General features: G+C 36.8%; 1 protein-coding gene across 17 annotated transcripts in view; it reads left to right on the top strand.

Annotated features, from left to right (window-relative positions):
• Window positions 1-24179, top strand: part of LOC131434696 (cell adhesion molecule Dscam2) — a 446907-nt gene that overhangs the window by 275934 nt on the left and 146794 nt on the right. For all 17 annotated transcript variants that reach the window (XR_009230382.1, XM_058601701.1, XM_058601704.1 and 14 more), the window contains exons 3-4: window positions 12787-12948; window positions 13041-13187. Coding sequence is in view for 16 of the 17 variants with exons in the window: in XM_058601701.1 (XP_058457684.1) it covers window positions 12787-12948; window positions 13041-13187 (309 nt within the window). In the remaining variant the exon portion in view is untranslated. The remainder of the gene's footprint in view (window positions 1-12786; window positions 12949-13040; window positions 13188-24179) is intronic.

The following is a 24179-nucleotide window of genomic DNA, read 5'->3' as shown; positions in this document are numbered from 1 at the left end:
CTTGCCTTGGCTTGCCTTGACCTGGTGGGTGCGGGAAAATGTTCTGCTTGAACACGATCCCAATCACATTATAAACGAAAATCTCGAAGAACGTGATTGGAATTAATTTTTGAAATTTCTTCCAACTACAAGTAAACTCAGGCAACTTTGGAAGGAGTCTCCGCGGGAATGTGCACTTGACTCAATTCCGAGATACCCCCCAGGACATCACGTCGACGTACGACTACCGGCTTTTTAGACGAGTGACTCGACAAGTACGGAACACACTAATGCCGCCAGTGATGACTATGGAACAGCGAACGGCGCTCCTGGTGCTACTCCTTGAATGACGATGACGATGACGATGGTGATTGAGCAGATGCGAAGATGAAGGAATTTAGACGGGTCGACGGCACGTCTGAACGTTTGTGAACACTCTAGCTCGATTCGAACGGAATAAGATATCGGTAAATTTAGTTAACATTCAACTGGAAATGACGCTGGAACGTTGGGGAGGATGGATGAAGTAATTGATTGAGAGGAAAATTTAGGAAAGAAAAACTTTCTGCCCTGCAAACGGTATTGCTTTCGTTCGCTATCATTTTCTCCTGGTGATTTCGAATTATGAAAATTATTTCCAAACATTTGTCAGATGAATTAATCAAACTAATGTGAGTTTGAAATGAACGGGCGATGTTAGTACAATGTAAATTTACTATTCGTGTTTTGCCCTTCAATGCATAAGCAAATAATGTGGAAAATCCATCTTGCATAATTCTTGCATAATTATTCTACAAAGATAGACCAACTATTGAAAGTTAGACTAAAAGTGGCAGTGCACATGGATAAAGAAAGCGAAAGAATGTCAAACCGGCCTTTGACGCTTTTCAAGTAGGGATCTTCGACGAGGGAGTTGAATTCTTCATGGCGAGTTCGGAGCGAAACAGCCGTAGATCGCCAGTACGCCGGCAACCCGCCAACTACTGCGAAAGGACAGCCCCTCCCCAGCAGTAATCACATCTGCGTGAAAATGGAATCCGGGGGCATATGGAATTTCGAATCTCAATCAGTCGTCTATCTCTTTCCTGTCTACAGCTGCTGGTCGTTAGCATCGACGAAAAAGAGAACGAAAAGTGGACAACGATGGGGAACATTATACAACATCAGCCGTTCTAATGGCTCTTAATGTTATCTAGAGAACTATTAAGATTACTTCTTTGCAAATCAAAAGTAGAAATAATCAGTTTGGTGCAAATCTAGAACAATTTGATTGGCTTTGTGCACTTTACGCTGTGCGAAATTCGCACCAAACGAGCGAAAATAAAACTAGCATAAATATCCCAAATGTATGCAATTATATCTTTGTATATATTTGCGTTTTCTATATTTCACTGACTGTGAAATTTTCGAACCGCCCTTACCTTTGATGAAACTGGATCAGCACCACTACCCTTTTGTTCTCACAATTCAAGCTTCACACACTTTATTGACGAATGACAATGCAGACTTTTATTATGACTTCAATCAGTGCGATTATCAACTACTGAATGCGGAAATCTCTCGTGTAAATTGCACCTGGATATACTCAGACAGGGCGCTTTGGATGATGCAGTAGACTTATTTTATAGTGAATTAGATTCGATTTTTCAACATCTCGTGCCGCGTAGGAGACGCGTGTGCAACTCGAACAACAAGCGGCCTTGGTGGAATGATGAGCTGCGCAACCTTCGGAATCGGTTAAGAAAAGCTCGTAGAAGATTTTTTCGGACATAAGGTGAAGGAGATAAACGGTTGGTGCGTGAATTAGAGCATCAGTTTGAATCATTGAACGTATCGTGTTTTCGACTCTACGTTTCTCGACTGGAGAACAGTTTTAAGGAGGACCCGAAACAGTTCTGGTCTTATCTGCGAAGTAAAAAGTCTTCCCGAGGATTTCCTGAAAGCATCTACTATCGAAACCAATCTTCAACAACATTTGTTGACTCAGCCAATCTATTCTCGTATTTCTTTCAAAGTGTGTTAAGTAATAACTCACCACCTTTGTCAGAATCGTACTTGAATAGTCTACCGTTGTATAATGTGAATCTACTCGCTGCTGTTTTCACGCAAGACGAGGTACATAATAATCTAGGATTAGTTGATGGATCAAAGGGACCGGGCTCGGACGGCCTTCCGCCATCTTTCGTAAAGCAATGCTCATCTGCTTTGGCCTTGCCGGCATCTCTTATTTTTAATCGTTCTCTCGCTGAAGGCTTTTTTCCTGCGAAATGGAAAGAAGCTGTAATAGTATCAGTTCACAAATCCGGAAACATACATGACGTCACGAACTACAGAGGCATTTCTATCCTTAGCTGCCTCCCAAAAGTTTTCGAGGGTATGCTGTTGGATATTATTTACCCGTCAGTAAAGCACATCCTCACAACCGATCAGCACGACTTTGTCAAAAAACGATCAACTACTACGAATCTAATGAGCTACGTTTCTACTCTGATTGACAAGCTTGAAAAACGACAACAAGTTGATGCGGTGTATTTCGATTTTTCTAAAGCTTTCGATTGTGTTCCTCATGTACTCGCTGTTGAAAAATTGAGACGAAATGGATTCCCTGACTGGATAACAAACTGGATTCTTTCGTACCTTACAGATCGTAGTGCTTCAGTTCGAGTCGGAACTATACATTCTGATCCTTTTGATATTACATCAGGTGTTCCACAAGGGAGTCATCTCGGACCACTTCTGTTTGTGCTGTTTGTGAATGATCTTTGCAATGAACTGTCGTCGTTTAAAGTAATGTATGCCGATGATTTAAAAATTTACCGAATCATCACAAGCCTTGTAGTTTGTTGTGCGCTACAAATGGACATTAAATGTGTCATAGATTGGTGCAATAGAAACGGCATAAGTGTTAATGTTAATAAATTTAATACCATAACATTTTCACGAGTTCAGTCTCCAATTTCATTTGAATACTCAATAATGGCGAATCCAGTCAGAACAGTTTCTTCTGTAACAGATTTAGGTGTTATTCTCGACCGTAAGTTACGCTTCACCGAACAGCTTTCGATGGTTATTGCTAAAGCTTTTGCCATCCTGGGACATATCAAACGAAACACTAAAGACTTTAACGACGTTTATTGTCTCAAGGCTGTTTACATTGCTCTAGTGCGCAGTATTCTAGAATACAGAGTTGTAATCTGGGCTCCATATCACAACGTTCACATCGACCGGATCGAACGAGTGCAGAAATGTTTTGTCCGATTCGCACTTCGAAGACTCCCTTGGCTTAATCGGCTTTAGCTACCACGTTACGAAGATCGCTGTGTTCTCATCAACTTACCCACGCTGCTAAACCGGCGGATATTTCATCAACGACCTTTCGTTTTTGATTTGCTTAATAATAACATCGACTGCCCCACATTTCTGGCAAGGATTCATATCAATGTTCCGGGAAGATCTTTGCGAAGAATGGACTTCATACGACGATCAGCTCATCGCACACAGTATGGACAAAATAATCCAATGGATGTTTGCTGTAATCAATTCAATAGAGTCGCGATAAAAATAAAGTCTTGTATTTTTCTGTGAAACAAAGTCAGTTTGAATGCATCCGCCATTTTTTTCGCTTTGATTTGCTGATAGCATTCTGAAAAAGGAGAGAGAAATAAAATTGGCTCGACAAGGCTACCAAACACACAGACATCCAATCTTTGTGAAAGTAGAATATTTCTTCATTGTTCATTGGAATCCATGTAATGTCCAACCCATACGATAGATTAATGTGATAAAACTTCTCATCAAAATAATAAAATGTATGCTGGCAACTCGGTACCGTTTGCTCATATACAAGAGAAGTACAAGAGAAATGCGCAGAGGGAATTAAGCGAGCCACGCGGTCGATTTAAAACTCAATACGTGACCCTCTATCCTAAGACCTTAAAGCTTCAAATCGTTTTATGGCACTATTTGTCTTGCTGTCTAGCAACAACCAACCTCAAGCATGCTACGCGTTGGACTGAAACGTTAGCTATAATTTCGCTTTTATTTATAGATTTGCGTGCTTCCAATAGCTTCGCTTTCGCATCGATTGACCAATCAGAGCGATGCTTTCCCTTTGATATATCGCTTACTCCGTCTAAAACCGTCGTCTATGGCAGGGAAATCCGATATGCCGGAGATTTTTAGCAGACAAAACAGGACACTGCTCGCTACTAATCAAAATTTCAATCATTTATAATTGAAAATACGTGGTAGTATATTTTGTATCAATTGTTAATATTATTTCATTATTTTATTGTAAATATTTCTAGGATTCGATTTGAATGTATCAAGCCACTTATTTTCAATTATAAATGATTGAAATTTTGATTAGTAGCCAGCAGTGTCCTGTAACGGTTATTTGGCATAATGGTCTTTTGGCATAATTGTCATTTGGCTCTGAATTCCTTTAACATAGGCGAAAGTTTTGATAGTCGCTTCACACCTCGCATTTCATGCAGTAGCAGTTCTGCTTCGGTCGGTATATGGAAACTTTGCGTCATGCATGCAATAATAACGCCCCGTTTGACAAAACGTAATCTGTAAAAATATTCTCGGTCACATTTTCGAGCTCAGTTGGCGGGTGCTTTCATGCGTAGCGAACAGTTTTCTTAATAATTTTGTCGTGAATACGACTTACTTTACTATGGGGTGCCTTTTCTAAATTTACCCTCTGAGAGAGTGATAAGTTTTTGATCGTGAATATCTCTTGTTGTATCTAACAAATCAGCATAATTTTTGCTACACGCCATCGGAAATATGGTCACAATTTTATGATAAAGTTTTCAGTTTTGTGACATAATCTCAAATAATTCAAAATTAAACTTTTCTGAAATGTTTGGTATAAACGAGTATCAAAGAGGATAATTCATTAGGCGCGTTTGCCTTTCTCGTATTTTTAAAGCTCATAGCTCAGTGATCTGTGAAAGGATTTATATAATCTAACTACCAATAGAATCGAAATTTTTCAACTTAAACGTGTATTGAAAAAGCATTGAAGTATTTCAATAGTACACTATTGTAAAACCTGTCTCATTTGACCCATGTCAACACCAGCCAATCAGAACGCGTTCTGAGGAAGAGAACAAAATATCTGCTGCTGTACAACAAATCGTTCGAGGAAAATGTTCCGAACAGTGTTTAATATCGTAATGAGTTCCACAATTTGGTCCTTTTGAAAGGTAGGAATGAATCCCGTACAGCACTCTGTTTCTTTCAATGAAATGCAAATCCGAAATGAAATAATCGAAATTAAAATTCTATATGTTGCTATTTTTATAGCCGTTATGACCACCCATTAGTGAAAAAGCTACAAACGAAATCACGTAAAAAGAAACCTCTTAACAAAAATTGGATCAGTTTGGATTCTATCACCATTGCGAGCAGATGTATTTTGTGTCGTTTGCAAACAAGTTTTGCTTGCGACAAGAGCGATTACGTCACAGCTGCCAGTCAGCCAGCATTTATGAAAAAACAACGGTGGAGAGCATTACACAAAACCAGCCGTTCTAATGGCTCAAAAGTTTTCTAAACAACTATTAGGATTTGTTGTTCGTAAATCGAAGGTAAATATCCCCAGTTTAGTGCAAATCTAGAACAGTTTGGTTAGATTTGTCCACTTTTCGCTGTGTGAAATTCACAGTAATCGAGATCAAGTGAAGCCTTCTTTGTTTTTGCGAAAAATGTTCCAGAGTTTAATGTCGTAGAGAATTACGCAATTTGACCCTTCTGAATGCTAGAAACGAATCCCTACAGCATATTGATAGTTTCTTTCAATAAATTATGCAAATCCGAAATGAAATAAACTACATTAAAATTCTGTATGCGGTTATTTTTATAGCCGTTAGGACCGCCCATTAGTGAAAAAGCTACAAACGAAATCACGTAAAAAGAAACCTCTTAACAAAAATTGGATCAGTTTGGATTCTGTCGGCACTGTGAGTAGATGTATTTTGTGTCGTTTGCAAGGCTATTTTCGCTTCCGACAAGAGCGATTACGTCACAGCTGCCAGTTGTTTGCATTGGTGAAAAAACAACGAAAAGTGGACAACGGTGGAGAGCATCACACAAAATCAGCCGTTCTAATGGCTCTAAAAGTTTTCTAAAGAACTATTAGGATTTGTTGTTCGTAAATCGAAGGTAAATATCCCCAGTTTAGTGCAAATCTAGAACAGTTTGGTTAGATTTGTCCACTTTTCGCTGTGTGAAATTCACAGTAATCGAGATCAAGTGAAGCCTTCTTTGTTTTTGCGAAAAATGTTCCAGAGTTTAATGTCGTAGAGAATTACGCAATTTGACCCTTCTGAATGCTAGAAACGAATCCCTACAGCATATTGATAGTTTCTTTCAATAAATTATGTAAATCCGAAATGAAATAATCTACATTAAAATTCTGTATGCGGTTATTTTTATAGCCGTTAGGACCGCCCATTAGTGAAAAAGCTACAAACGAAATCACGTAAAAAGAAACCTCTTAACAAAAATTGGATCAGTTTGGATTCTGTCGGCACTGTGAGTAGATGTATTTTGTGTCGTTTGCAAGGCTATTTTCGCTTCCGACAAGAGCGATTACGTCACAGCAGCCAGTTGTTTGCATTGGTGAAAAAACAACGAAAAGTGGACAACGGTGGAGAGCATCACACAAAACCAGCCGTTCTAATGGCTCAAAAGTTTTCTAAACAACTATTAGGATTTGTTGTTCGTAAATCGAAGGTAAATATCCCCAGTTTAGTGCAAATCTAGAACAGTTTGGTTAGATTTGTCCACTTTTCGCTGTGTGAAATTCACAGTAATCGAGATCAAGTGAAGCCTTCTTTGTTTTTGCGAAAAATGTTCCAGAGTTTAATGTCGTAGAGAATTACGCAATTTGACCCTTCTGAATGCTAGAAACGAATCCCTACAGCATATTGATAGTTTCTTTCAATAAATTATGCAAATCCGAAATGAAATAATCTACATTAAAATTCTGTATGCGGTTATTTTTATAGCCGTTAGGACCGCCCATTAGTGAAAAAGCTACAAACGAAATCACGTAAAAAGAAACCTCTTAACAAAAATTGGATCAGTTTGGATTCTGTCGGCACTGTGAGTAGATGTATTTTGTGTCGTTTGCAAGGCTATTTTCGCTTCCGACAAGAGCGATTACGTCACAGCTGCCAGTTGTTTGCATTGGTGAAAAAACAACGAAAAGTGGACAACGGTGGAGAGCATCACACAAAATCAGCCGTTCTAATGGCTCTAAAAGTTTTCTAAAGAACTATTAGGATTTGTTGTTCGTAAATCGAAGGTAAATATCCCCAGTTTAGTGCAAATCTAGAACAGTTTGGTTAGATTTGTCCACTTTTCGCTGTGTGAAATTCACAGTAATCGAGATCAAGTGAAGCCTTCTTTGTTTTTGCGAAAAATGTTCCAGAGTTTAATGTCGTAGAGAATTACGCAATTTGACCCTTCTGAATGCTAGAAACGAATCCCTACAGCATATTGATAGTTTCTTTCAATAAATTATGTAAATCCGAAATGAAATAATCTACATTAAAATTCTGTATGCGGTTATTTTTATAGCCGTTAGGACCGCCCATTAGTGAAAAAGCTACAAACGAAATCACGTAAAAAGAAACCTCTTAACAAAAATTGGATCAGTTTGGATTCTGTCGGCACTGTGAGTAGATGTATTTTGTGTCGTTTGCAAGGCTATTTTCGCTTCCGACAAGAGCGATTACGTCACAGCAGCCAGTTGTTTGCATTGGTGAAAAAACAACGAAAAGTGGACAACGGTGGAGAGCATCACACAAAACCAGCCGTTCTAATGGCTCAAAAGTTTTCTAAACAACTATTAGGATTTGTTGTTCGTAAATCGAAGGTAAATATCCCCAGTTTAGTGCAAATCTAGAACAGTTTGGTTAGATTTGTCCACTTTTCGCTGTGTGAAATTCACAGTAATCGAGATCAAGTGAAGCCTTCTTTGTTTTTGCGAAAAATGTTCCAGAGTTTAATGTCGTAGAGAATTACGCAATTTGACCCTTCTGAATGCTAGAAACGAATCCCTACAGCATATTGATAGTTTCTTTCAATAAATTATGCAAATCCGAAATGAAATAATCTACATTAAAATTCTGTATGCGGTTATTTTTATAGCCGTTAGGACCGCCCATTAGTGAAAAAGCTACAAACGAAATCACGTAAAAAGAAACCTCTTAACAAAAATTGGATCAGTTTGGATTCTGTCGGCACTGTGAGTAGATGTATTTTGTGTCGTTTGCAAGGCTATTTTCGCTTCCGACAAGAGCGATTACGTCACAGCTGCCAGTTGTTTGCATTGGTGAAAAAACAACGAAAAGTGGACAACGGTGGAGAGCATCACACAAAATCAGCCGTTCTAATGGCTCTAAAAGTTTTCTAAAGAACTATTAGTTTTTTTTGCTCGCAAATCGAAGGTTAATATCCTTAGTTTAGTGCAAATCTAGAACTGTTTGATTTGATTTGTGCACTTTTCGCTGTGTGAGATTCACAGTAATCGAGATCAAGTGATCTTTGTTTTTGCGAAAAAATCTTTGTTTTTGCTTGCATAATTCATACAATTGATCAACTAATTGATATTCGGAAGTGTTAAGGAACATGTCAGTTGTTTTCGTATTCACGACATCCAGTTATGTCTCTGACATTACATACCCGCCTTTTTTTCATTCAGGCGTACAAGCTTTACGTGGCCGATTGAGCAGTTGTTTTGATTGTTTGTCAAACTAATATTTTCATTACTGGATCTCGTTGTTACTCTTTTTCTTGGGGGAGAGGAGCATCCATTTCCATCCAACAAGAATTGAGGGGCACTTTGTTCGTGGCTCATTTCAACATCCACTGTCTCATCGTCGGTGTTGTTGTTGTAAAGAGTATTGTTGTGGGTGGTTTCCGTTCGCTTCTCGTTTTCCCTATCGTTCGCAGTCGATGGGATCGTTTACTGTACATTGACTGCAGTTGCTAGTTGGTTCGATGGTGGAAGCGTTTTTGTGACAAGAGTTCACTAGTTACCATTGCTGAACAGTTGTCCTTATCTTTGGTTGAAGATTTCCTTTTTGCAGTTTCAGTGCAGGGTTTACTGTAGTGTGCAGGTTGTTCACAAAACTAACATGTAATCAGTTGATTTTCATAGGTAACCAACGATTTACAAGGATGTCTTCCGCCCTGACCACAAATTACATACGATGGAATTACCTTATGTTGTCGGATACATAATAATCGCACGCCATTCTTAATACCGCGGGAAAAGTTCCGCCATATTTTTCTTTCGATGGAAAGAATTTCTCCATACTGCGCTAGGGATGGTACTCGAAAGGCAAAGTATCGATACCTAGGGTATCGGGATGTCGAAATTTTGGATAGTATTGCTATTGTTAATTTGAATGCAACGTAAAATGTATGAAAGGTGTGAATCGATACTTTATGACGAGCTCAGATACGTTCTACACTACTCAGAGGTGATTATAAGAATACTAATGGAGGAGAGCTGTAGTAAGTTCACTGAAAAGGGAAACTCAGAATAGAATTTATTAGACGAGAAACGATGCTTCTTGACAAATACTATTTTTGTATCAAAGGAGATCATTATGTTATTTCAGGAGATAGGGAGTGTAGCAAGTGGCCCAAACATGCGAAATTTAAGGTAAAATTGATCGAATTTCACGAAAAACATACAACTGACCCGATTTGACGAGAATGCTGTCAAATTGCTGTGATCTGAGATGGGACACTACCCGTGCGCAATCTGAACATGTACGGAGTATTGTTCAATCGAGTTGCGGGATTCAGCTCCATTCAGAGTATTTCGATAGGCAGGACAATTTGTAGAATCGTTTTGCGGCCTTGCCTTCACGAAACATTTCCGAGCAACGCCGGGTAATTCAGCTAGTTGATTATAAACCGAAGCTTCGGAAATATTCCCATCAAGCTTGTCGGAAACACCAATCTAATGTGGACTTCACGTACGACTATTATTCAATGTTACCCAATAACATCCATCATCCATAAAGACTGTCCCAGAAAGTATGGACGCAACCAAAAACCATTTGTGTACAAATAGTGCACAGAACGCGGACTGTCACTGAGAAAGATAGCAAAAATGGAAGGAGTAAGTGAAAAAGCCGTGCGAAATGCAATTCGGTGAGGATAACACCTTTGAGGATAAACCGAAAACGGGTCGAAAAAAAGGTCCTGCTAACCCTCAGTTGGATAAACGTATACTGAAAGCGTTCGAGCAAAAGAAGGAGGTTTCAGTTCGGGATGTGGCCAAAAAAGTGGGCACATCGAAGTCAAATATTCTTCGTGCTAAAGAACGTTTGAATCTTCGAACCTATAAGAAGCAGAAGCAACCAAAACGTAGTCCGAAACAAGAAGCATCGATCAGGCCGAGAGGTCGAAAGCTGTACAATACGATTCTTGCTGGAAATTTGAACTGCATAATCATGGATGACGAAACCTACGTGAAACTAGATTACAAATCCTTGCCGGGACCACAATATTATACGGTGCGAGAAGGGCAAGATCGATTGAAGTCGAAATATTTGGTAAGAAAGCTATGGTCTGGCAAGCAATTTGTAGCTGCAGTAAGATTTCGAAACCCTTCATCACCACTGCTTCAATGAACAGCGAAATATACATCAAGGAATGCTTACAAAAACGACTTCTACCCATGATTCGAAGCCACAAGGATCCTGTTGTCTTCTGGGCAGATATTGCTTCTTGCCACTACTCGAAATCAACGGTAGAATGGTATACTACCAAAAATGTCACTTTCGTCCCAAAAGACATGAATCCACCAAATTGTCCATAACTTCGACCAATTGAGGAATTTTGGGCCTTAAAGAAGGCACATCTTAGAAAACATGTCTCGGCAGCCGAAACCATTCAACAGTTCGAAAAAGATTGGAAAAAAGTGTCAAAATTTGTTTAATGAGGAAAGAAGGTGCGCCAGCTTGTCTACAATGGCTAAGTAGCAAAAGTTGAGAATAATATTCTGTTGTTGTAGTCTAATATTATCCGTATATCGAATAAAATTTGAATTATTTACAGCGTAATCAAAGTGCGTCCATACTTTCTGGGACAGTCTTTAGAAAACAAATCACCGGTGACACTTGTCGTGTACAGAAATATTTATTTATGAACGGAAGCGGAAGTTGGCAAAAAAACTGTTGTCATCAATATTAGTATAAATACATATTGAACGTACTTTAGCTTCATAATCCAAGAAATTGTTTCACAATTATTTACCAAATTTTCAAATTTAAATCTGTTCATGAGAAGATTTGAGAATTGCACTATCAATATTATCATAATCGGTTGTGTTGCAAAACACATGGATTTCAACAAGCCAGTGAAAAATGTTCTCGATATTTTTACCCAGATCACGAATTTACTTAATCCTGAACCATTCGTCATATGTCTCAATTTTTTCTCTCGTGCACCAATTAAGCGCAATGCATTTTGATCAAACGGTACGCCAACAGAGCAGAATCAACCGTGCAGCCCGCCGAAATGGCAGGTCTCCAATTAGAAGCCAAGTCGAAAGCACTAACTGAATTTAGTCGCTGGCAAAAATGAATCAGGCAAAAGAAAATGAACGGTTGGAAGAGGTATGAAATATCGCCAAATCCGTTTTTCGCTTTTTGAATTACGTTCTATCCCGTATAGTGTTGGTATAATTGAATTTAAATTAATGACACAAATTGCGAATCAGGTATATTCTAGCCGCTGCTAGCCATTGAAAGCTTGGTGAATGTGGTTGTCTCTCGTACCTCTTTGACTACTGTACCGGAGCTGATTTATTTTTACTTATTCCAGTTTCGCGGTGCATGTTGTTAGCAACTCTTTTGCAACATTATCTTCTACTTATAACCGTGCAACAATCCCCGGTTATCCAGCGTTCGTAGCTGTGAACAGTGTATCAACTTATTATTGAATAAAGTCGCAGAGTATGGAATGCCGTGAAAAGTTTCTGTGGAACGCGAAAAGCCTAGAGGACAAACAACAGAAACACACAACCCGTTCCAAGAAGCTTTTCCACTACATTCGGAAACTTTCCCCATTACCTTCGTCAGAACTAATAATTGTAACCGAAAGGGATGGACGAAAAATAACGACGCCGTCTTTTGAGGGGAACCAGTGAAACACACGGTGTAGAAAGTTGTTGCTGTATGTAACATAGGGACGTAACTTTTCGGAAGCTGCACAGATTACAGCACTATTTATGACAACGCCTGAATTCCCGACGTTGGAATAATCAAAGAATTTCAGGTAACCGAACAAATAATTACATGAGTAAATATGTGGAGAAGTCGGAGGCGATTACATTGTTCGACGTGAAGCGAACACATTGCGGAACGCATTGAATCTAAGATCCTCAACTTGACTTGAATACGGTTCCATCGATTTTCGGACACCGCAATCTTTTAACGACGTTAATTTAAACTTTAGAAATGAAGCGATTATACTCGAAGTTAGGCTGTCTAGATTAAAAAAAAAACAATTGCGTTATATTCTCCTCTGGATCTCTGGGTTCCACAGTAAAGAATTTAAAACATTTCTGCATTGGCTGCACAATGATGCATACCTACATCGTTTCAACATCAGAAGAAATAGAATGACTCTCATTTCAGTTGATAATCCTACCGTCACTAATGATGCAATCTTGTTTTTATTCATCTCCTTTTTACCATCGCACGGTCTGCTGCTGCTGCTGGCATCACTATCCATCTCTTCATCGAAACCCCCGCCCGGTTCCAGTGGTTGCTCAAGCGTACAAAGTCGACGTCGAAGTGCTGGCAGCATCCCGAGGCTGTACCGCGATTCTGCGTTGTGTAGTGCCTAATTTTGTTAAGGAGCTAGTGCGGGTGGTGTCCTGGGTGCAGGAACCTGCCTTCTACATTTATCCATCGCTGCAAGGCGGTAAGAATTGATCCGACGATTGCTGCATGCCATCAGTCATCAGAACCGAAGAAATTAAACAATCAATTATTACGTTACTCGTTTACTTTCAGATGGTAAATACCACCTGCTTCCCACTGGCGAGCTTCTAATTCACAATCTAGAATATAACGATCGGTATCCGTCGTACCGGTGTCGGACGATGCACAAACTGACGCGGCAAGTCGTCACCAGCAGTTCGGCCAAAATTCGAATGAACGGTAAGTGTTGAATTTTGAATCCAGATTCCTGAAAAATTGGAAATACCCTCACTGAAATATTATTAAGACATATAATTTTAATCCTTTCATTTCTACGAATGTCGGAAAATTTTTACTAACTACCAAACAGCCGAACACTAAGCAATTATCTCAGTAAAAGTTTCATTCACTTAATGATCAGTAGAGTTGTACTGAACTTCGATCTGTCATAATTCCACTGACTATCTCCATCACTCAATACCGACGTTCTACGGTTCTTTACAAACTAATCCTTGTATATATAAACATCTTGATCTGCGAAGTATTACTGTTTCTTTGGTTTAACTGGAAATCCTTGTATTTTTAAATCTAGACATATTTTCTACCAATCAATTTTATTTACGCCAACTGAATTAAGGTTTATACATAGTTACTAGCCAGAATTAACTTTTTGCACAGTACACTTCAGTCTTTTTGACGCGGAAGATACGTACCGCACAAGTAAAAACCTCGCAAAAAGTAATTGCATAACATAGTAAATCCGCGTAAAACAAAAACGAAAAACTTGGGTTGGTTATAGCGTGGTGGGTAAGTCGATTGCTTTCACGCAGCCCGCCTGAGTTCGATTCTCAACCCCGCACATATTGGGTCAGAAAGTTTTTCTAACCCGAAGAGGCGAATGATCATAAGGTTAAAGCTTCTATAATCAGAAACAAAAAAAAAATCTGTTTTAATCCACCTAGTGGTGTAATGATGCCTTTCTCATATCAATCACAATATCATATATTGTACTGTGGTATTCTTCAAAATAATTCTCTTCGATTCTTAAAAGAATAACCGAAATCGGTTTGTTTGACCGTCTACTGATAAAAACTATCAATTGGAGAAGATTTGAGGTCGATTCAGAAATTTTTTACGGTTTTTCGCCCTTTTCAGTGATGGTATAAAATTCTTAATACATTTTACCCTATATTTCCGGATCCGGATGAAATTCAGAAATTACGTCCGCATGGAACCGAAGACCTTTCATTTGAATCTAAATTTGTGAAAATTGGTTCAGCCATCTCCGAGAAAAGTTAGTGCAAAAAAACGTTACATACACACATACGCACATACACACACATACATTTTGCGTACTCGACGAACTGAGTCGAATGGTATATGGAACTCTCGGTTCGAAAGTCGGTTTTCACAGTGATTGCATAACATTTCTATATGAGAAAGGCAAAAATACTGAAGAAAAAACTTGTTTGTTGCCAAATGTCATAAAGAAGTTCATGCAACATCGAGACTAGGTATTATCTGAACAAAAATTTGTTTAAAAACCTGTTTTAATCAACCTAGTGGTGTAATGATGCCTTTCTCAAATATAATATTGTGGTATTCTATTCAAGATTCTGGAATATATGACAACTATTTCCGGTGCTTCCGGAACCGGAGACCGGGAACCAGGATAGCCGCAATCGGTTTGTTTAGTTGCCTACTGATAATGGCAATCGATTTGTGTAGTTTTGAGACCAATTTAGATATTTTTTTACGGGTTTTGTTTCGCCGGTTTAAGTGACGGTGTACAATATTGAACACACTTTACCCTATAACTCCGGAACCGAAAGTCGGATCCGGATGAAATTCAGGAATTCCGTATGGGACCGTAAGACCATCATGTGTATCTAAGTTTGTCAAAATCGGTTCAGCCAATCTCCGAAAAAACCTAGTGAGATTATTTGACACATACACACTCACACACAACACACACAGACATTGTGACGGGCCAATTTTTACTAGTCGGTTTTTCAAGTAATTGCGTACCTTTCTATATGAGAAAGACAAAACGTGCTGAATCCACATATACATACATACGGTTCAGTTATGAAAATCGGTTACGCTATAACTTATGTCGTTTTCGCTTGAGAAAACTGAAACTGATCCAGGGTAGTTTCATCAAACAAACACTTTTCACGAAACTGTGTTGATTTTACACTTAGCAACGGGGGTTTGAGCAAACCTGATATAACAAGCAGAGTCGAAACTGACTCGATTTTCAGTTCAACAACGTTAAAACTACGTTCGAAACTATCTTCAAACAAACGGTTTGACAGCAGTTAGGGTGGAAATTGGGTTAGGTTTGGCATCAAGCGAAAACGACATTAGGAAAGTGAATAAGCTTCGGTGTTGGCTTTCGTTTTCTTTATGGCGTGTAGGAAATCGAACAAACCACGCTGTGTGCATCGTTTGTAAAGGCGTGTTGTTTCTAGTTTGTCTTCTTCCATGACAGAGCAATACCGGTGCGTGTATCGTCATTTTATATGGCGGTTTGAAAGCTTCGACACTCATCACCCTTAAATTGCAGAACCGGAAGTTGGATCTGGATGAAATTTAATAGCAGTCTTTTGGACCATAACAATTTTCATTTCATTTGAATCTAAGTTTATGAAGATTGGTAACGCTATCTTCTATATAGTAAGTGCATATTTTTGCCTTTCCCATATAGAAAGGTTATGCAATCACTGTGAAAACCGACTTTTGAACCGAGGCCCGGAGGGCCGAGTGTCGTATACCATTCGTCGAGTACGCAAAATGTATGTGTGTGTAACGTTTCTTTGCCATAACTTTTCTCGGTGATGACTGAACCGATTTTCACAAATTTAGATTCAAATGAAAGGTCTTGTCGTCCCATTCAAAATTATTTGGATGAATATTATTTGGATCCGACTTCCGGTTACGGAATTATGGGGTAAAATGTGTTAAAAATTGTATATCATCACTGAAAAGGGCGATCTCCAATTGATAGTTTTTTTTTTTTCAATAGTATAATATATATTTTTAGGCACACTGCTTAAGCTCTAAGATGCCAAGGGTATTTCCTAATCTTAATTAACGACTAACTTAAAACTAGAATAGTATCATTAGATTATGTCGTCAAGAATTTTTGGAAAAAGCTTTTAGCTGGCGCTCGGCAGTGGTCGGTGAATTGAATATTGCATGACTTCCAGATGGCGCTATCTATGGCCGCTTCCTTTCGGTTCGTGTGGGTCCGCGGGAAACACCCCCAGGCTACGAAGGCCCGGCGAGTGGCCCGCATGCTGGTCATCGACTGGAGCGTAGGGCCGTAGGCGGTGATGGTGATGTTACGAAGAGATGAAAAAATGAAAAAAGGTAAATATTGTGGAAACCGAGGTAAATAGGGGGTATGGAAACAAAATGTCTGAAAACTACAGAGATCTAATTAGTTGCCATCGAGATGGTGAAGAGACGGGGGAAGGGGGAACGAATTGATAGTTTTTATCAGTAGACGGTCAAACAAGCCGATGTCAGTTATTCTTTCAAGAATCGAAGAATATTATTTTGAAGAATACCACAGTACCATATATCATCGCGCAAAAACCGCATAAAATACCGCGTAATACAGATCTCAGTCTAATCAATTTCTACCACATTATTTTCTCGATAAATTTCGAGATTTTCACTTTTTATTTAATGAAACTGTATAAGTATGTGTTTATTGTGCTTGGCAAATGACATGACATTTCAAAGTTAACAGATCGTAGCAGTAAATGAACCGTACTTTAGTTTTTAAGATTTATTATTATCATAATTATTATTATTATTATTATTATTATTATTATTATTATTATTATTATTATTATTATTGTTATTATTATTATTATTATCATTATTATTATTATTATTATTATTATTATTATTATTATTATTATTATTATTATTATTATTATTATTATTATTATTATTATTATTATTATTCAGCAATTCCATGCGAAACTGATAAACGATCTCTCGGAATTTCGTCATATTTTAAAAAATCGTTCTCCATCGAAAAATGTTATACCCTTATTTTTTTATTTTGTCATTAGGGTGGGTCAAATAATCGATTATTTTCGTTTTTCTTCAAAAAATACATTCTTTTAAACTTATAACTTTTGAACCACTCGACCGATTCTGCTGATTTTTGGATATATTGTTAATAAATGCCTATAATTTTTAGGAAAAATATGCGAATATTGTAAAGTTGAAGTTTTGTGTTTGAAAGATTCAATAGTATAACTTTTTAGCGGTTTTCGTGATATGCGACCAATAGACATTATATCATTTTATATTTTTTTCTGAAAGCTGAAACAAATTTACATAACAGTTCCAAAAATCGCAATGAATGTATGCATGTTTTTCTGTTTTTGAGTTATATTTTTTTGGAAATTCAAAGCTTTCGTAGTTTTTGTGTTTTTTTTTGAACCACTCGACCGATTCCGCTAGTTTGTGGATATTTTGTCAAGAAATGTGTGCAATTTTTGGGAAAAATATGTGAATATTACAAAGTTGAAGTTTTGTGTCTTATAACGTCATTTGTATAACCGTTTTTCATGGTAGGTAAACCAATAAGCCTGTTTTACAATCTAAAAGAGGTAATAATGTGTTTCTATTATGATCACTAAAAATAAATGGAGGCACATGGTCGCAAACAACGAAGACATGAAAATTGCAAAAAAATGGCTAGCAAACAAAAAATAACGCATCGCTAATTTTTGGGATATGTTATGTAAAAATGTTTAATCTTTCAAAGAAAAATATAAAATTACATAGTACTCATTGGTCTACCTACCATGAAAACCGATAAAAGGGTTTTTAAATGACGTTCTAAAACACAAAACTTCAACTTTGTGATATTCATATATTTTTCTTAAAAACTGTAGTCATTTTTTGACAAAATATCCACAAATTAGCGGAATCGGTTGAGTGGTTGAAAGGTTATAAATTAATCAACGATTGTGCGATTGAAAAAGCGCAGTTTGCTTGCATGATGTGCAACAAGTTTCTTGTTTGATATGTTTCATAGCAGTAATATTTGTTAAATAGAAACCGAAAATGGAACTGCTCAAATGAACTTATTGTAGAAGAAGTTAAATAAACCGATGTGGAACTTAATGCTTTTAGGTTTTTGATTTGGTTTTACAAGTAGTAATATGAATGATTTTCACACTTGTTTAATTGCTACTTGGGTCTATGTATCAGAAGTGATCTGCCAAAGGTCGCCCTCACGGCTTATAGATTTCGTCTTTTCAGCACTATTCATAACATTCATGAGCAAAGTTAAATACTACTTTATAACTCTTGAAAGTGACGACGATAGGTCTAAAAAAGCTTAATCCTACATTATTTATAAGCGATATTAACTTTCGTCAGAAAAAAACGCACTCAAATATAAAAAAGTTTACACCTCTATGTGGGCATCATGCTCAATTATTTTTGACATTTAACTTCTGGGTGCACGCTAAACGCAAACTGCTAAACATGACTGTACTAATGTCTTTTTCGATTTGGATTGGATTCGTTAAAGTGATCCATATTGTTATATAATATATTTGCTACTACTTTAGTTACTTTCAACTAATAGGATAACGAAACATCCTTAATTGCAAGGCCGAGCAATCCAGAAAAATATATAATTTCATAGAGAACATGGTTATTCATGCTAGCAAAGCTGAGATAATCGGTAACAGTCCCGATAAAATAAAATCCAATATTCACAAGAGTTCTTTTCAGTGCAATTCTTTACTCACGCCCCCAGCCAACCACTCTGTAGGAAATCCGTCTGTACTGGCTTTCTTATCGCTATCCCGATGGGAATGGAAAACCCTTTTTGCTCTACCACTGGAAGTTACTTTTGACGAGAATTTAATACTATTGTTATGATGAATTGACGAATAAATTTGAAACATTCGTTTGTTGTCCATCCTGGCCGGACCCGTTTCGGAGGATGGCAAGATTTTCTCCAGCAGAGAGTGAAAACCATGCCGAGAAAAGGATGATTCTGAAAACGGTTACAAAGGATACGGAGAAAAAACTGTCAAAGTGCTAGTTCAATATAAGCTTTTGCGAAAGAACTGAGCATTGACTGGCATACAAAAAGTGAAGATCTTTTTGAATATGGCTGTCTACTAGCGTATCAGCAACGGAGAAAAACGTCGGAAAAAATACTTCTATCGCATCACAAAAGACCAACCAAAGTACACTAAAGTTTCTTTTTACGCTGTTTTCGGAATGGTTCCGGTTTCCTATCACACTGATTTCACAATCCAAAAAAGCAAAACTTTTTTTCTGCAGAAATCTAGACTGCAAATTGACATGACATTCCAGATACGGGATTTGACATCTTTTTACAAATGGCGACACTTAGTTAACCGATATGGTTGGAATACGTGTCTGGTGAATAAAAGCTCGAAGCGTATGCTTAGAATAGTTGCAAATCTCAAGCTTCTACCAAAAGGTAGTATAAGGAAAAAGTTCCGAAAGATCATCAATATTCTTCAATACTCTCAAGTAGCAGTTTTTTCTAGAGCTATTAAATGGTTAAAAGTCGAATGTTGCTGTTGATTGCATCAGAACCAATAACATTTAAAAGTGAATATTTTGTGCTAAACACACTCACGGGACGGAATTCTCGGAGAAAAAAAACTTCTTTCTATTCCTGCCTCACTCCCGACCCTCCAACTACGTCAAGGAAGAGTGAGGACGACTCAAAGATGTCACCAGCAGTGCAGCCACTTTCTACTTCACTTGAAACGGAAATGGCACTGCCAGAACAGAGTCATCCTTAGTGAAGAGCTTCCTGTCATGTCGGTACCAAGCGGCTAGCCAGAAATTGTGTTCCATTGCTCGTAGCTTGCCTGTGTCTGCATCGAAGCCCAGCAGTCAATTCACAGTTGTCTGGTCAGTGGCATTGATGATGGAAGGTATAAAATCGACTATTGTTCTTATTATAATAATAATGTTTAGTTCATACCAGATTTTACCTTCGAGTGCTGTTTCATGGAGACAATTTCTTAGAAGGGATATTTGAGGCGGTTTTCAACAGTAATTTTATTGTTCAGTACGATGGATATCATTCCAATCGTATCTCAATATACTTGGTATTATTCGTAATTTACACCTAGCTTCAAATTCGAGCCCTTTTCAATATTTCTTTTCACTCAAATAGGTGTTATAAACATAAATATTATTTCGCTCAAAATTTCTGATCGAACAGACTTTATTTCTAAACAATAGTATACAATAGAATACATGTGCAACAGTTGGTAATTTCGACCAGTAGCCACGCTGGTTTCAAACTCTAAGATTTAATCGAAAAAATTTTCGTCCTCCAACATCCGGAATCGGAAGCACTATGCGAACAGATGCTAAAGGCAAAACCATGACGGAAGTGAGTCTAGTGGTATGACGGATGGAACCTGCGACTTCCGACTCAGTTAAACGAAGCGTTTAAATAGTTGACAGATGGAAGTGCGAAAACAGAAGCTGCGAAGGGTTTTGATTCTGTTAGCAAAAATACAAACATGCGAAAACATGTTCTTGTCAGCTCGAGAGCACCGTCTGATAAATGGACTTTCGTGATTGCATTTTGTTTTTTTTTTTTTTGGTTCTTAGTTGCGTGCCAAGATGCGGAGCGAGTGCAACTAAGACGAGCGGAATGAATCGAAAATATATTAATTTTATTTGGCAGTACCAAAGAAAAGTTTAAAAACTGAAGGCTGTTGATCATCTTGTAAAAACGTTTTTCCCAGTAAAATATAGTAATGGTATTTTCATTTGTTTAAGTAAGTTTATATGTATGTGACCAAGCCTCGCTGACTACTAGCGGTTGACAAGAAGAAGAAGTTTCAATATGTTTTGGTTATTCATGCAACTAACTTTAATCAGAGCTTTGAATACACTTCAACAATACGACATCAAACCGAATTCCTGGGCCTATTGGAAGGATTTTCAATAAATTTTGATATTTTAAATGAGTTATAATACACAAACCAATTCGCGCCTTCTCATTCTGCTACTAACACAGAAGTCGATAGCACCCAGTCGACGCCGTTCTATTGAGCAAATGTCATTGTATACAAACGGGGAATCATAAAATAGAAACTTGTGAGCACTTAGTTATTTCATCTTTTGATCTTAAAGCTTCTAAACTAAATCTAATTCAAAAGTGAAATAAAAGGTACCAAGCAATTGTCTTGAAAAAAATAAGAACAAATTATCTGAGTTTTTCAACCGCTTGTATTATCATACTAAAGGGTGTTATTAAGAGCTTACTGATTTGAAATTTAAACAAAACACATGCCAAATTATGAAATGTCAAATCCTTTTTATTTGGTAAACAATTGATGTAGTATTTATTCAACCAAAAATGCGCCTCATCGCTGAAGAGAATTTTGCACTATAAACAGTTTTAATTGAACACTGATTTTGAAAAAAAATCCCTCGATTTGGAAGCGTTGTTCTGAAGTTAACCTACTCATGATGATTTGCCAAACAATACAGAGTAGAGATGTCACTTTACACTCTCAAAACAACTTTCAGACAATAGACAATCTCTATTTAAAAAAAACAAACCCAACAAACACCGGTTATATTTGAAACCTTTGCACTGAACAGATATAGCAGTTCTTTTTCCAGTATGGGAAACCATTAGCTCAGCAAGTAAAGAAAATACCAATTCGACTGATTTTTTAAACAGACAAATGTACTTTGGCATGAATAGAATTTTCTTCAAATCTGTCTAGGAAACAGTTGCAAGGAATCAATTGAGCGTTCTAAGATAATATACACTGAAAAAAAGTAAAATGCTTTTTGAAGAAAAAGAATCTCAACAATAAAAAAAAGACTGCCAAACATTGTATCTAATCTTTTTCCTCTCAATAATTATATATTATTCATAAAATTTAAACTAACACTTGACGTTATTGTTATTAGTTCCATTTTAGAATTGATTAATCCACCTAGTGGTGTAATGATACCTTTCCCATATTACTTATATTTTCAAAATCATCACTAAACGATTTTGTCAATTTTTTTTAAACTTGAATAAAATCAAAAACTTTCTTGTGATGTGATGTGATGTGAAGTGAAGCCACCATCAGTTCAAGGACTTGCCAGTGGATGCGGGTAGACTTACAGTAGCCCCGATATGACTCATCAATTCACCTTCTTACTATAGCTGTTACCGAAAAGCGAACAAAAAGGGTTGGGCGGATATGTAAGTAGAATCACTTACTAGTATTCCGCGGGAATAAAAGATGCACTTCCAACCATAATATCCAGTGCATGGATGAAGCATATCGCTATACATGCTTGAACCCGCCTGATGGTTTGTTTGAGAAGGGCGCGTCAGACTCATTTCAAACCTTCAGAAGGAAACAAGTTTCCTTCAAGTGACTTGGGCTGGTTATCCACAATCCCTCGTCCAGTCATCAATTCGTCCGATACCCTGATGCTCCCTCCCCTTTACGTCCCCGTGATAAATGTTTTTATTGATAAATACAATGAAACATAGTGTAATGAAATTAATATAACATAAAATGATATAATAGATTACAAAATAATATAACATAACATAATATAATATAATTTAATTTAATATAATATAATACAGTGTCATACAATATAATATAATATATTATAAAACGATATATAAAATAACAGTTAATGTAGAATGTCAGTTATGCTCTTCTATCTTCGCAATACTGCAGAATATTTCTCTTCTAATAACAATAATAATATCCACATCTATAAAAATAATATATGTTATTATTATTGATGACAAAATAATAATAATACCATATTACTTGAATTTATATGTCATTTCTCATCCTCTGATTCTGCCATCAACGCATTCCATCGACCAATTGTCACCACAGACACACGTGTAGGCATGAAACAGGAACCAGTGAGGACCAAGCTCACCTTGTGACGGTCTTGATATTTAGTTGAAAGATTACTTTAAAAATGATAACTTATAAGGAAAACAAATTTATATTTTGCGCAGAGGTACGTAGTACTACTCATAAAAAACCCTATAATAGAATATAATACAATATAATATGATATAATGCAATGCAGTATAATACCATACAACATATTATATAATAACATAAAAGACAAAAAAACATGTAAGACGATAATATATGAAATAATATGCTATGATACAATAAAACAGTTAATGTGACAATGTAAGTTACGCTCTTCTAATAACAATAATAACAATAATAATAATAATAATAATAATAATAATAATAATAATAATAATAATAATAATAATAATAATAATAATAATAATAATAATAAAAATAAAAATAATAACACATGATTTTTTTTTTTCCATAAATACGTTTATTTCTTAAGGCAGTTTACATAAGTTTTTCTTCGCCGTATCATCACTTTTACATAATATTCTTATCCTAATTTAATTCTAACAAAGTCACAACGTTTTGAATTTATTAAAACATATTCTCTTATAGCTTAAATATCATCTTAAGTAACTCGTCATTAATTATGAAATCTACTCGGAAATATTATTTGAACCAAACGATTAACTTCTATAAATTATAAAATAAGCTGTTATTTTCAGACATTTTGTTGATAATTTCATAAACTGTTTCGAGTTTGTTTGTATCATTACATAATTTTTATTCTAATTTAGCTATTGGTTGAACTCATGGACGCAGCTGGGATCAGAACTAAGTCTCAAAAGGGGCCTTTATTAAATTGAAACTCCAATTTTCTTTATGAAATGATAAATAAGTTTCATGTATGAAAGGTCACGACAAGCAAGAATGTCTCGAACTGGGATATTGGATAGTTTACCTTGGGTAATAACACATGATGTAGTAAACAATATACTGTAATATTGTAATATACTATGATAAACATTGCACTTTATGATGGGCTTTAACTTATGAGTCAATTCGCACCCGCTCATTCTGCTACTAACGCAGAAGGCGATAGCACCCAGTCGACGCCGTTCTACCAAATGACCAAATGTCATCATAGACACACGGGGAGGCATGAGATAGGAACTTGTGAGGACTTAGTTATCCCACCATTTGACGACCTGAATAAAATCAAAAACTTTCTTTTGTATACACTACCATCCAATTTGCAATGTGTAAACAGTTATGTCAAGTTGATATAGATTTAAATGTTGGTTGCCGCACGCTATACAAAATTGAA

Source organism: Malaya genurostris, chromosome 3 (genome assembly GCF_030247185.1).
Source record: "Malaya genurostris strain Urasoe2022 chromosome 3, Malgen_1.1, whole genome shotgun sequence".
Taxonomy (NCBI): Eukaryota; Metazoa; Arthropoda; class Insecta; order Diptera; family Culicidae; genus Malaya; species Malaya genurostris.
Note: the sequence above shows the minus strand (reverse complement) of the source record. Positions and strands in the feature narration are given on the sequence as shown.